Here is a 14,022-nt window from a genome sequence, read left to right on the forward strand (position 1 = left end):
ACACAATGCAAACACAAAAACAGAACTATGGACAATTAAAACCAGTAAATCCAGATGGTTAAGAAAAACACAGCCAGACATATTTCTTCCGACCAAACTGTGGATCTAATCTGACTGTTTCTGGGCGGTTGCTTTGCATGTTATTTTGCTAAGAGTTGCCTCACTGGCGGTCCGCTGACGGTACCTTCTCTCGTGCTCAAGTGACTGAAAGCTGGGATCCCGGACATTGAGTTATCTGAAATCAACAAATCTCTTCCTCAACCAATGAGAGATTTTCGCCCGTGTCATCCCATATAAATATAGATCGGGGCAGCGTCCTCCCAGCTATTGGAAGTTTGTTGGGGAAGAAGTAGAAAGGGGATTTATTCTCCTTGGAGTAGGTTTACTTTGTTGAGGGATTACACCATTTCACAATTTCGTTTGTTAGTAATGTTTATTTTCTTGCATTACAACAGTGACTGCACATGAACAAGTGTTTCGTTGGCTGTAAAGCGCTTTGGGCCGTCCGGTGGTGATGACAAGCGCTATATAAATGCGAGTCTTTCTTTGTATATCGGGTAAGAAAATTAATTTCATCCTGTGTTTTTCCATTTACTTTGCTGGATCGCGCATATAACTTCATAATGCTCCATTAATTTCAACTCTTTCCTTTAATTAAAGATAAACTGACATATATAACCTGCCAGTTCGTACATTGTTATTTTAATATCAATCTGTCACGTATCAAAACAGATAGTGGTTACGGTATGTCACAGCTGTGGAAATCACCATGTGTCCAATGATACCTTTAGTATCATCCATTCTCTCCCCCTCCCAACAATCCAAAAAAGTGTTTCAGTACTCAGGGTTAAACTTGTAAGGTCCTATTCTTACAGCGCCTTTACCTGCAGTGAATGGGCATAAGACGCCTGCTGCTGGGATAAGGGATTAGTGACTACCATTCTAGCCATTCAAACCCAGAGTTAAAACCAGCTGATGTTTGGGCTTGTCACTGTGATGTGCATAACTCCAACGTGGTGTAAGGCTGTGTTTTCAGGAATATTTACTGGAGTGCTTTATGTTTGTCTTGAGAAAGCAGATGCCCCTGACTTTAGTCTCAAAATATTAATCTTTTAATCAGTGTACATGTGGGCACTGGGAACTCTCCTGGAAGACAAGAGTGCAATTTACAGCCAAGGGATCTTGTTGCTTGTCTTTAGCAATCTGCTGCTACTACTCTCTGGGCAGTACTGCGGTGTAACGACAGGCTGAAACTCGGCACCTGAGATGTGTTGTAATAGGTTAGGAAGAATTAGGAATCACAAATTTAAGTTGTAGATCTAGGTTAGACGTCAGGAGGTGGTTCTTTTCTCAGAGAATAGTAAGCCTCTGGAACAGAGTGCCCTCTCGTGCACTGGATGCTGACTCGCTGAATTCCTTCAAGCGAGAGCTGGACCTGTTTCTGACTGGGACGGAGATCACCTCTTACAGAAAGTAGGTTCTTCAGGGAATTCAGGGCCAGGCTGATCTCCTGGACTAGTTTCGATCGCCTAGATGGGTTGGAGAGGAATTTCCCGGATTCCCCGCCCCCCAAATTGGCCTGGGTTTTTATCTGTTTTTTTTGCCACTTCCGGGTGACTACATGGTATTGAATGGAGTGTCTATATTGCGATACAAAAGGTATCGCAATTGTGCGGAACAAGCTGGATGGACCAAAGGGTCTTTACTTGTCCGACATTGTTCGTATATTCGTAACTCAGCTTTTCTGTGTTTCTCCGACAGAATTTGTAGGAAAACACAAGTTGAGTGAGCACTTCAGTGAAAACGAATTAATTGATGAATACTCCTCACAACGCAAGCTAGCAATATACTTAAAGGTGTGTTGGCTTCTCTCGGTCTTATTTTAAAAAAAAAGGAAAATACCAGGATGTTCAGTATTGTCAATATTATTTTCTCATAGGTTTGATCGGAGAACGGGGAATTTGAAAGAGTTTTAATTTCCCAGGCATCTGCATTAAGGCTGCACTTGAATATGGTTGGATTTAAACCCACAGATGTGCCTCCAACATCTGCTGTAAAAGTGCTTGGTGCTGGTACAGCAGCTTGTATAGCTGATCTGGTTACATTCCCTCTTGATACTACCAAAGTGAGATTGCAGGTAAAATCAATATTTACAAAAACATTGATGAATATATCTCTTGCAAAGGTTTGTTGTCCTTGTTTGATTATCACTATAGAATACCAGACTGTAGCCATGGTTTTCCCTAAATGGATAAAGAGCACTAATGCGGCAATCAAAACTCCAACAGTATCAATATTCTGCCAGTAGTATAAGACTTGTAACCTAGAGTTAGGAGGAATAAATAGTGAACAGGGAAGCTTCTTAAACAACAAAATGGGATCTTCTTGACTTGTATGGTTTAGTTACTCGCTGCCAAGAGCTTTTCAATAACAACTTTCATTAATATAACACCTTTTTAAATGTAGAATAATGTCCCAAGGCACTTCAGAGAAGTGTAATTGTTCAAAAGTCAACTACAAGCCAAAGAATCAGCTATCAGGAAAGGTGACAAAAAGCTTGGTCAAAGAAGTATGTTTTGAGGAGTGGGAGGTGGAGAGGCTTAGGGAGGGAACACCAACGCTTGGGGCCTGGACAGCTGAAGCCAAGGCTGAAAATGGTGGGCAAAGAGAGTGGAGAATGCACAAGAAGCCAAATATAGGGGAACACCATGTTCTTGGAGGGTTGTAGGTCCGGAGAAGGTTAGAGATAGGGAGAGATGAGGCTACGAAGGGATTTGAACACAAGGAAAACTATTTTATATTTGAAGTGTTGAAGTACTGGGAGCCAATGTAGGTCAGCAGCACAGGGGCAATGGTTGAGCAGAACTTGGGCAGTAGAGTATTGAATGAGTCTAAGTTTACAGAGGATGGGAGGTTGGCCAGGAGAACATTGGAATAGTTGAATCTGGAGGTGACAAAAGCATGGGTGAAGGTTTCAGCAGCAGATAACGTGAGGGAAGAGCAGAGATAGATGATGTAATGAAGGTGGGAGTAAGTGGTCTTCTGGTTCAGCTTGCGATGGTGGCCAGGGAGGGGACGGGGGGGGTGGAATCAGTGGCGAGGGAACATGGAAACATAGAAATTAGGTGCAGGAGCAGGCCATTCGGCCCTTTGAGCCTGCACCGCCATTCAATAAGATCATGGCTGATCATTCAACCTCAGTACCCCTTTCCTGCTTTCTCTCCATACCCCTTGATCCCTTTGGCCGTAAGGGCCATATCTAACTCCCTTTTGAATATATCTAACGAATTGGCCTCAACAACTTTCTGTGGTAGACAATTCCACAGGTTAACCACTCCCTGAGTGAAGAAGTTTCTCCTCATCTCGGTCCTAAATGGCTTACCCCTTATTCTGAGACTGTGACCCCTGATTCTGGAACTCCCCAGCAACGGGAACATTCTTCCTGACTCTAACCTGACCAATCCCATCAGAATTTTATATGTTTCTATGAGATCCCCTCTCATTCTTCTAAACTCCAGTGGATACAAGCCCAGTTGATCCAGTCTCTCCTCATATGTCAGTCCTGCCATCCCAGGAATCAATCTGGTGAACCTTCACTGTACTCCCTCAATAGCAAGAACAACAGAATTTGTGGCAGGTCCGAAGACAATGGCTTTGGTCTTCCCAGTACTTAATTGGAAGAAATTGCAACTCATCCATGGCTGGATGTCAGACAATCAGTCTGATAACAGGCAGTGAAGGAGTCAAGAGAGGTAGTGGTGAGGTAGAGCTGGGAGTCATTAGCGTACATATCGAACCTGACGTCATGTCTTCGGATGATGTTGCTGAGGGACAGCATGTTGATGAGAAATAAGGTGCCAAGGATAGTTCCTTCTGGGACACCCGAGGGCAAGGTGCGGGGGTGAGGAGAAGCCATTGCCGGAGATTCTCTGGCTACGACTGGATAGGCAAGAGTGGAACGAGGTGAGGGCAGTCCCACCCACTCAGCTGGCATTCGAGGATGGTGTGGTTAACAGTATCACTGGCTGAAGAGAGGTCGAGAAAGATAGTGCCCCATGATCAGTCACTGAGGATATCAATTGTGACTTTGCTTAGGGCCTTTTTAGTGCTGTGGTAGGGGCAGAAACCTGATTGGAGAGGTTCAAATGTGTAGTTGTGGGAAATAAGAGCACGGATTTGGGAGGTGACTTTTAAGTACTTTGGAGAGGAAAGGGATGTTAGAGATACGGTGGTTGTTTGCATGGACAGAGAGGTCAAGGGTGGGTTTTTTGAGGAGGCGGTGGGGTGATGACCGATTTGAGGGAGACAGTACCAGAGGAGAGGGGACCATTTACAATATTCGCTAGCATGGGGGCCAGGAAGAGAAGTTTAGTGGAATAGGATCAAAAGAACAGGAGGTGGGTGTCATGGACAAGAACAACGTGAAGGGAATGTAGGAGAGAAACTAGAGAAAGATGTGAGTTCAGAGCTAAAGCAAAATGGAACCTTGGCTTGGTGGGCAAGGAGAAGGGAGGGATGAGGCAGATTGAGCTGAACGGATGGTCTCAATCTTAGTAACAAAGAAGTCCAAAGTCCATGAACTCCTTGCACTGTGGTGGGGGGGGGGGGGGGGGCGGGGAGGGAGGGGAGAGGGATTTAAGGAGATGTTTGATAGTGGAGTAAAGAAGCTGAGGTTATCTTTGCATTCCAGTTTGATCCTGGAGTAGTGAACAGTTTTGGCAGGCGAGAGCAGGACGTGATAGTGTTTGGTGTGGTCCAGTCAGATCTGGCGATAAATGTGGTTGTGCAGTATATATGCTCACATCTGGTACGTTTAAATGATATAGAATGGTTACAGCACAGTAGGAGGTCATTCAGCCCATCGAGCCCGTACCGGCTCTCTGCAAAAGCCCACTTCCCCAATTTGATTTTAGTGACAAAGAATTTCATGTGCTCTTTGCATTTGATGAGGTTGGAAGGGGCAGGGGAGAGGAGTTTAAGGAGATACTTGGTAGTGGTGAAAAGGAGTTTTCCAGATTGATTAATGGTGGGAGATTATGTGTATGATTTATACAATAAGAGTAGAGAGCTATGAGAAGTGGCGAGATCAAAGGGATGTCCATGAATATGGGTGGGAGAGTTGATATGGAGGTTCAGGGAGGACAGGAGGGCAGTGAAATTGGAGGAGAATGCAAAGTGTATTGAGTTGGAGATTGCAATCACTGAGGATGAGCAGTTACTCAGTGCCGAGGGTGAGGGAGGATATCTGAGATCCTGGGGTGGGGGGGCGGGCGGGGCAGGGAGGCAGTAGAGAATGAGCAAGGGTTGTGTGTTGTTTTTAAAATAATTCTTGGTGCAGAATGTGAAAAAAAAGACATGTGCCTTTCATGGCGTCAGGACGTCCTAAAGCACTTCACAGCCAATTAAATACTTTTTGAAGTGTAGTCACTGCTGTAATGTAGGAAAGATGAATCCCTGTAGAACTTTATTAAACATAAAAAGTCTTATAATCTGAAAGGAGATGCAACTAAAGAAATTTTACTGATATCAGTGGTTACAGTACAACTGGATACTTAAGCCTCGGAATTAAAGAAATGTCTCGTAATATGTCAGAAGAGGAATGCAGTTGATATTGCAGAGCCAGCTGATGTAATGAAGCAAAGCATTAATTGAGGGATTTTTACTTTTAAAACACTACATACTTGAGGTGTATGCCGCAGATCCGAAGTTTGGTCAGATGAGACGTTCTGCACTACAAACACATGATGCCAGTAAAGAGAAATGGGAATATTAGGCATCCTGTAAGCAGAATGAAATGAGGGTAAATTAGCTCGTATCTTAATTTTAGAAAAGTGGTCTGGCCAAGGAACTGACTTTCTTTTATATTTCTGTGACCCTCGAGTTGCCTTACTGCTACAACTATTGGGTTATTTAACTTTAAAATGAAAATTCCTGTTTGAAAGGGTAGCTTGCTAATTGTTTTCCTTTTACTTTCTCCTGGTCCTTATTGATCATCCACATGTGCAGATTTCCCTGGGGATACTCAGGCCAATTGTACTGTCCCTACCACTAACCTGTGACATCTGCTTGTGTTCTCTTCCCCCCCCCCCCCCCCGCCCCCCTTCTCTGTCCCAACCCAAATTGCAGGAAATGGTAATTTGTTTGGTTGAGACAGACAGCTGGCACCTTCAGTGGTCCTTCAAGAGTGCCCGCCTTGATTAGTCCTTGCAAGGTGAAGAGGCCCACATTGCTTAGCCCAAGGTCTTTCTGGCCTAAAGAAAAAGTAAGCGCAAAAGAATTCAGCTCCCAAGGAAGCTATTCTGCCTCTAGTTAAGGGAGGTTGGGATTAAAACTGAGATCAGTTGTCTTCTGGCTAAGGTCTCCACAGTATTTGTGCTAGCTCTTGGCGAGAGTAGTTTGGTTGGGGCCATGCAAGCATGGAATTCCTGGGTATAACTCCCAGACACACTTCCCAAGTCCGTATGCTCCACCCCAAATTCTGGCTCCTGGTTGGAATTCACCTGCTCTCTATCCTTGGCCTAGCCTGGAAATTGGACCAATACTGTTCAAGACTGATTTTCTCTTCTGTCACAGAATGGTCATTGGTATGTTCTTCATATTGCTAGATACTGACATTGACTAGGAACTGTAAAAGCTTGTCAAAAAAGTGTGGCTGCATGATACAGAAGGACAATCCTGCAGCACTGCACTGGATCTTGATACACATTGAACCCATTTCAGCTGTGCTGCTGTGTGAAGCAAAAGGCAACAGGAATTGGCTGGGAATGCTTGGAATCTAGAACCAGTTTCCGGCATACTGATGGGCATGAGACCTGACTATAAACTGATTGCTTATGCCCTGGAAGCGTTCATGAAAACCAAGCATTTTGTTTGAATGTTCGGTTTCATCTAGAAATAACAAATGGAACCTAAGGACTAAGCTTTCAGATGTTCTAATAAAGGATTAACATTAGTAACTTGATTGAAATTAGTAAATGAGATTATACAAAGCTTAATTGTGAAACTCTTATCAAATGCAATATGAATTTCTGACTTGGAGTTAATCAAAATTAAACCTTATTCATAATGCACAGATCCAAGGGGAATCCAAATCTGTCAACAATGTGACTTCTCCAAAGTATAGAGGGGTCTTTGGTACTATAGCTACAATTGTGAAGACTGAAGGACCGAGAAGCCTCTACAATGGCTTGGTGGCTGGTCTTCAACGTCAGATGAGTTTTGCATCTGTGCGTATCGGGTTTTATGATTCTGTCAAACAGTTCTACTCCAGTGGATCTGACAGTAAGTATCCTCAGGAGAGTGAGTAATATCTAAACTTGTGAAGGAAAACAAATATATATAAAACGAGTAAACAGTGAGGAGGATAGTTATGAACTTCAGGAGAATATCAACTGGTGAAATGAGCAGAGACATGGCAGATAAAATTGAATGCAGTGAAGTGTGAAGTGATGCATTTTGGAAAGTAAAACTGAGGAAAGGTAATACAAGTTAAATAGTGCAATTTTAAAGGAGATGCAGGAACAGAGAGACCTGGGGGTGAACATACACAAAGGTGGCAAGACAAGTCGATAAGGTGTTTAAATAAGCATACGGGATCCTTGGCTTTATAAATAGAGGCATAGAATACAAAAGCATGGTAAACCTTTATAAATCACTCAGCTAGAATATTGTGTCCAATTCTGGGCACCACACTTTAGGAAGGATGTTAAAGTCTTGGAGAGGGTGCAGAGCAGATTTGCAGAATGATACCAGGGATAAGGGACATGAGTTAAGTGGAGAAACTGGAGAAGCTGGGGTTGCTCTCCTTGAAGCAGAGAAGTTTAAGGGGAGATTTGATAGTGGTTCAAAATGATGAGAAATTTTGATTGAGTAGATAGAGAGAAACTGTTTCCACTGGCAGAAGGGTCAGTAACCAGAGGACACAGATTTAAGATAGTTGCTAAAAAATCCAGGGGGGAAATGAGACTTTTTTAACGCAATTATTTGTTATAATCTGGAATGCACACCCTAAAAGTGTGGTGGAAGCAGATTCAACAGTAACTTTCAAAAAGGAATTGGATATATACTTGAAAATGAGAAATTTGCAGGGCTACCAGGAAAGAGCAGTACTATTTGGATTGCTCTTTCAAAGAGCCCGCATGGACTTGATGAGCCAAATGGCCTCCTTCAGTGTTGTGTGATTCTATAATTCTAAGTTACAACACAGCATTTGCCCTCCATGCAAGCAAACCATTCTAATCACATTCACCCACCCTGTTCCCATATCTCTTCAACCTCTTTTTCCTTCATGCACCTATCCAAACTAATCTTGAATATTGACAGTTTTTGCCTCAACCACTGACCCTAGAAGTGAATTCCACATCCTCAACTCTCTGTACACTGATCTTGTTTTTTTCAGCTGTGAGCATTGTTAGTCGTTTGCTTGCTGGATGTACAACCGGAGCAATGGCAGTCACCTTGGCACAGCCAACGGATGTGGTGAAAGTAAGGTTTCAAGCACAAGTAAACCGAACTGGTGTGAGTAAGCGGTACACTGGGACTATTGATGCCTACAGAACAATTGCTAAGGAGGAAGGACTTCAAGGATTATGGAAAGGTCTGTTAATGTTTCATCCAGTAATAATCTTGTATTGACCTGACTGGAGCTAGATGTGGCCCTTACTGCTAAAGGGATCAAGGGGTATGGAGAGAAAGCAGGAATGGGGTACTGAAGTTGCATGATCAGCCATGATCATATTGAATGGTGGTGCAGGCTCCAAGGGCCGAATGGCCCACTCCTGCACCTATTTTCTATGTTTCTATATTTCTATGTTACTACTGGAACTAGTATTAATGACCGGTATGTGGAGGACAGTGCTCGTATATAATACTTGAAGGGATAACATGGGAACCTTATCAGGGACCCATTTATTGGTGTATACTAGCCAGTCAAAATGGTCACTAAAGTGAATGAATCCTCCCTTTAGAAGTGAAAGCTCTGCTTTGCCTCCCTTCCCTGAAGGGGACAGGAAGAGGCAGACAAGTTAAAATATCCTGGCTAATGTAAACAGGGTTGGCACAAACCATGGATTCAATACAAAACCTTCCTAGTTTATGGTTTACTCCTATACTACTGAGCTTTTAATTCCTCACCCACACATGTAAATACCAGTTGGGTTCTTGAAGATAGATGTCTTTTGACCTTTTTCTACTATGTGGCTTTGCAGGTTCATTGCTTTATATAGTTAAATGGCTGCTAATACAGTTCATAATGGGCTGAATTAATTTCTCTATAAAGTCATATTGTACACAATTTGCCTATGTTGATTAAATAAAACAGCTAGGAGGATTGAAAAGGCCAATTCAGGTGCCACTAAAGCATTTGTTGGTTTTGCAGGTACTGTGCCAAATATTGTTCGCAATTCTATCGTGAACTGTTCCGAGCTGGTGACTTATGATCTGATTAAGGATGCACTGATAACGTATAACCTTATGACCGGTAAGCCTTGCACATTGAATATAATGGCTGAAACTTATTTTTTGTTAGCACAAAATAGTGATTCAGATTTTGTCTGCAGATAACCTTCCGTGCCACTTTTGTGCTGCTTTTGGTGCTGGATTCTGCACGACCATTGTTGCTTCACCCGTTGATGTAGTGAAGACGAGATACATGAACTCTGTCCTTGGCCAATACACTGGTGCCTTGAACTGTACCATTACCATGCTGGCAAAGGAGGGTTGCGCAGCCTTCTATAAAGGGTAACACTTATTTCATCAACATAGGCAGACTGTGGTGAAATTGAAATGAAAGGATCTCATGTTGTGAAGTCTTGTACCCTTTTTGCATCAATCTGTCAACACTAGATAATTATAAACAGATTAGATTACTGATCCCCTCCTCCCTCACCTCTAATAGCAAGTGTGGCAGGCTCATGGACACAGCAAGCTCTATTGTTACCACATTGTTTATGCATCCCTCACAGTCTCCTCTTTCTCTCTCCACTGCCGACTGCCCCCCCCCCCCCGACCCCACCTCCACTCCCTTGATCCCTCCCCAACTTCCTCCTTGCTAATTAACCATGTCTCCTGGCTCCCATGCTCTCAGGCACTGTCCTACTTGCTCTCTAAAACCAGTCATCACCCACCCATCCTTCTCCAACTAGCACCCCATTACTAACCATATTTTACTCCCAAATCCTTCAACTTGTTGCCTTCTAACTCTGTGTGCTTACTTCTCCAGTCTCCTGCTTGATTCCCTTCAGACTAGTTTCTGCTCTCTCAGCACTGAGGACGCTGTGTAACTCTACCTGCCCTACTGTCAGACTGCCAGTCATTAAACTGCCACTGATTCTATCCCTCTACTTGTTCAGGCTGAACCTTATGTCCTGTTGAAACTAGTACTTAGCTTCAGAACTCATCACATTCAACACCCAAATGCTTAATTCCATGCCAGTCCCTCTCTTTATGAAACCTTTCTCTGTGCTTCTGTCACTTCTAGAGTAGATTTCTGCAATATTCTCCATGCTGGCCTCCCATCCTCTCCATCCGTAAACTCCACCTTCACTAAAATGTAGTGATCCATCCTGCTCTGTGTGCCCATCTGCCCTGTCCTCATTGACTCACCTTAGCTTTGTCCCAATTATTTCTTTTTTTTCTTGCATGCTACTTTTTAAATCCATTTTCTTGCCCATAGTTTATACATTAGAAGCATACTAGCTAAATAAATTTAAGCATTTGGCCTGTTTAAAAGTAACACCTGTAAATGGGAGTGATTCGATGGCAAACTTTCAACTTTGTAATGAATATATACGACCACTCTGTCATCAATTCGGATGAATGCGGGGGAATGTAGTCAATTGTAACGTTCAGAGCTACGCCATGGTGTCTATTGGCAATTGATCTCAAAGGTGCTTGTAAAAGGAAGATTACTTTTTCAGTTAATCACTTAAAAACTAAATGATCACCAACCAATTGGTTTATTTTGTGACAGGTTTATGCCCTCCTTCCTGCGCCTGGGGTCATGGAATGTGGTGATGTTTGTCACTTATGAACAGTTAAAACGTGCCATGATGATGGCTAAACTGTCCTGGGACGCTTCTCGATGATGTTCTGTATCATTTATATTTGTAAGTTTTGTAAAGAGAACTTTAAAAAAAATCATGCTATATGAATTTAAGGGCATGGATTTTTTTAGGCATTCTGTTATAAAGGATCTTGTGCGCATATCGCAGGTCGATTGTAATGCACCATATCTTACCATTGACTTTATTTCTTACTTGATTTAAGGTAGCTTTTCGTGAATATATTTTTCTAAGGTGAATAAAGGTGAATTTCTAGTGTCTGTCTGTTTTGGAATGCAGAAGCAGATTAATGATGTGATGTCATCACTTTCCTTCACAACTCTTCTAATATGGATAAATAATTAAACATTTTAGCTTTAAGATCAATGGACTATTAAAGCGAACTGTAAACAGCCGAATACAATACTGAGGTTGAGAGGACATCAGCATAGAGTAAGCACTCTTCTGCACTTGATATTTGTGCAAGTTACTCCCAGGGTCACAAATGGATAAAGATTGGTTGAAGTCAGACCATGCTGCTAAGCAGCGGTTTGCTTGTGTGTTACTTTTTTAAAATGCAGTAGCACACACAACATTATAAACGTCAATGAAAATAAATCCATCGTCAATGCAAAACCATCAAATAATAAAAGGTTTTACTTTGCCAAATATTGCTGGCTATTCTATCATGAACTGTTCCGAGCTGGTGACTTATGATCTGATTAAGGATGCACTGATAATGTATAACTTTAATAACTTCTGAATTAAATTGAATTCATACAAACACTCTCTTTCCCTATTCTAAAGGGGCAAAGTGTGTTAAAAAGGCAAGCCTGAAGGCTCTGTGCCTCAATGCGAGGAGTATTCGGAATAAGGTGGACGAATTAACTGCGCAGATAGCAGTTAACAGAAATGATGTAATTGGTATCACGGAGACATGGCTCCAGGGTGACCAAGGCTGGGAACTCAACATCCAGGGGTATTCAACATTTAGAAAGGATAGACAGAGAGGAAAAGGAGGCGGGGTGGCGCTGCTGGTTAAAGAGGAAATTAATGCAATAGTAAGGAGGGACATTAGCCTGAATGATGTGGAATCGGTATGGGTGGAGCTGCGGAATACCAAAGGGCAGAAAACGCTGGTGGAAGTTGCTTCCAGACCACCAAACAGTAGTAGTGAGGTTGGGGACGGCATCAAACAAGAAATAAGGGATATGTGCAATAAAGGTACAATAGTTATCATGGGCGACTTTAATCTACATATTGATTGGGCTAACCAAACTGGTAGCAATGCGATGGAGGAGGATTTTCTGGAGTGTATTAGGGATGGTTTTCTAGACCAATATGTCGAGGAACGAACTAGAGAGCTGGCCATCCTAGACTGGGTGATGTGTAATGACAAGGGACTAATTAGCAATCTTGTTGTGCGAGGCCCCTTGGGGAAGAGTGACCATAATATGGTAGAATTCTTTATTAAGATGGAGAGTGACACAGTTAATTCGGAAACTAGGGTCCTGAACTTAAGGAAAGGTAACTTCGATGGTATGAGGCATGAATTTGCTAGAATAGACTAGCAAAGGATACTTAAAGGGTTGACGGTGGATAAGCAATGGCAAACATTTAAAGGTCACATCGATGAACTTCAGCAATTGTACATCCCTGTCTGCAGTAAAAATAAAATGGGGATGGTGGCTCAACTGTGGCTAACAAGGGAAATTAAGGATAGTGTTAAGACCAAGGAAGAGGCATATAAATTGGCTAGAAAAAGCAACAAACCTGAGGACTGGGAGAAATTTAGAATTCAACAGAGGAGGACTAAGGGTTTAAATAAGAGGGGGAAAATAGAGTACGAGAGGAAGCTTGCAGCGAACATAAAAACTGACTGCCAAAGCTTCTATAAATATGTGAAGAGAAAAAGATTAGTGAAGACAAACATAGGTCCCTTGCAGTCGGATTCAGGTGAATTTATAATGGGGAACAAAGAAATGGCAGACCAATTGAACAAATACTTTGGTTCTGTCTTCACGAAGGAAGACACAAATAACCTTCCGAATGTACTAGGGGACAGTGGGTCTAGTGAGAAGGAGGAACTGAAGGATATCCTTATAAAGCGGGAAATTGTGTAAGGGAAACTGATGTGATTGAAGGCCGATAAATCCCCAGGGCCTGATAGTCTGCATCCCAGAGTACTTAAGGAAGTGGCCCTAGAAATAGTGGATGCATTGGTGATCATTTTCCAACAGTCTATCGACTCTGGATCAGTTCCTATGGACTGGAGGGTAGCTAATGTAACACCACTTTTAAAAAAGGGAGGGAAAGAGAGAAAACGGGTAATTATAAACCGGTTAGCCTGATATCAGTGGTGGGGAAAATGTTGAAATCAATTATTAAGGATGAAATAGCAGCGCATTTAGAAAGCAGTGACAGGATAGGTCCAAGTCAGCATGGATTTATGAAAGGGAAATCATGCTTGACGAATCTTCTGGAATTTTTTGAGGATATAACTAGCAGAGTGGACAAGGGAGAACCAGTGGATGTGGTGTATTTGGACTTTCAAAAGGCTTTTGACTAGGTCCCGCACAAGAGATTGGTGTGCAAAATCAAAGCACATGGTTTTGGGGGTAATGTACTGATGTGGATAGAGAACTGGTTGGCAGACAGGAAGCAGAGAGTCGGGATAAACGGGTCCTTTTCAGAATGGCAGGCAGTGACTAGTGGAGTGCCGCAGGGCTCAGTGCTGGGACCCCAGCTCTTTACAATATACATTAACGATTTAGATGAAGGAATTGAGTGTAATATCTCCAAGTTTGCAGATGACACTAAATTGGGTGGTGGTGTGAGCTGTGAGGAGGACGCTAAGAGGCTGCAGGGTGACTTGGACAGGTTAGGTGAGTGGGCAAATGCATGGCAGATGCAGTATAATGTGGATAAATGTGAGGTTATCCACTTTGCTGGCAAAATCACAAAGGCAGAACATTATCTGAAT

At 42.6% G+C, this 14,022-nt stretch overlaps 1 protein-coding gene across 2 annotated transcripts; it reads left to right on the forward strand.

The window, feature by feature from the left end:
* Positions 1–344: 344 nt before the first annotated feature.
* On the forward strand, positions 345–11,675 carry LOC139274875 (dicarboxylate carrier UCP2-like). 2 transcript variants are annotated; one of them, XM_070891592.1, is made up of 8 exons: positions 345–557; positions 1,762–1,856; positions 1,940–2,137; positions 7,074–7,281; positions 8,399–8,596; positions 9,377–9,478; positions 9,558–9,738; positions 10,970–11,675. In XM_070891592.1, the coding sequence occupies exons 3-8, from the start codon at positions 2,012–2,014 to the stop codon at positions 11,082–11,084; spliced, it is 930 nt and encodes a 309-aa protein (XP_070747693.1). In that variant the 5' UTR covers positions 345–557; positions 1,762–1,856; positions 1,940–2,011; the 3' UTR covers positions 11,085–11,675. The 2 variants fall into 2 exon arrangements, with proteins under 2 accessions (XP_070747693.1, XP_070747694.1); XM_070891593.1 differs by lacking the exon at positions 1,762–1,856.
* The last annotated feature ends 2,347 nt before the right edge of the window (positions 11,676–14,022 follow it).

The sequence above is a fragment of the Pristiophorus japonicus genome, chromosome 10, assembly GCF_044704955.1.
Source record: "Pristiophorus japonicus isolate sPriJap1 chromosome 10, sPriJap1.hap1, whole genome shotgun sequence".
NCBI classification, from domain to species: domain Eukaryota; kingdom Metazoa; phylum Chordata; class Chondrichthyes; family Pristiophoridae; genus Pristiophorus; species Pristiophorus japonicus.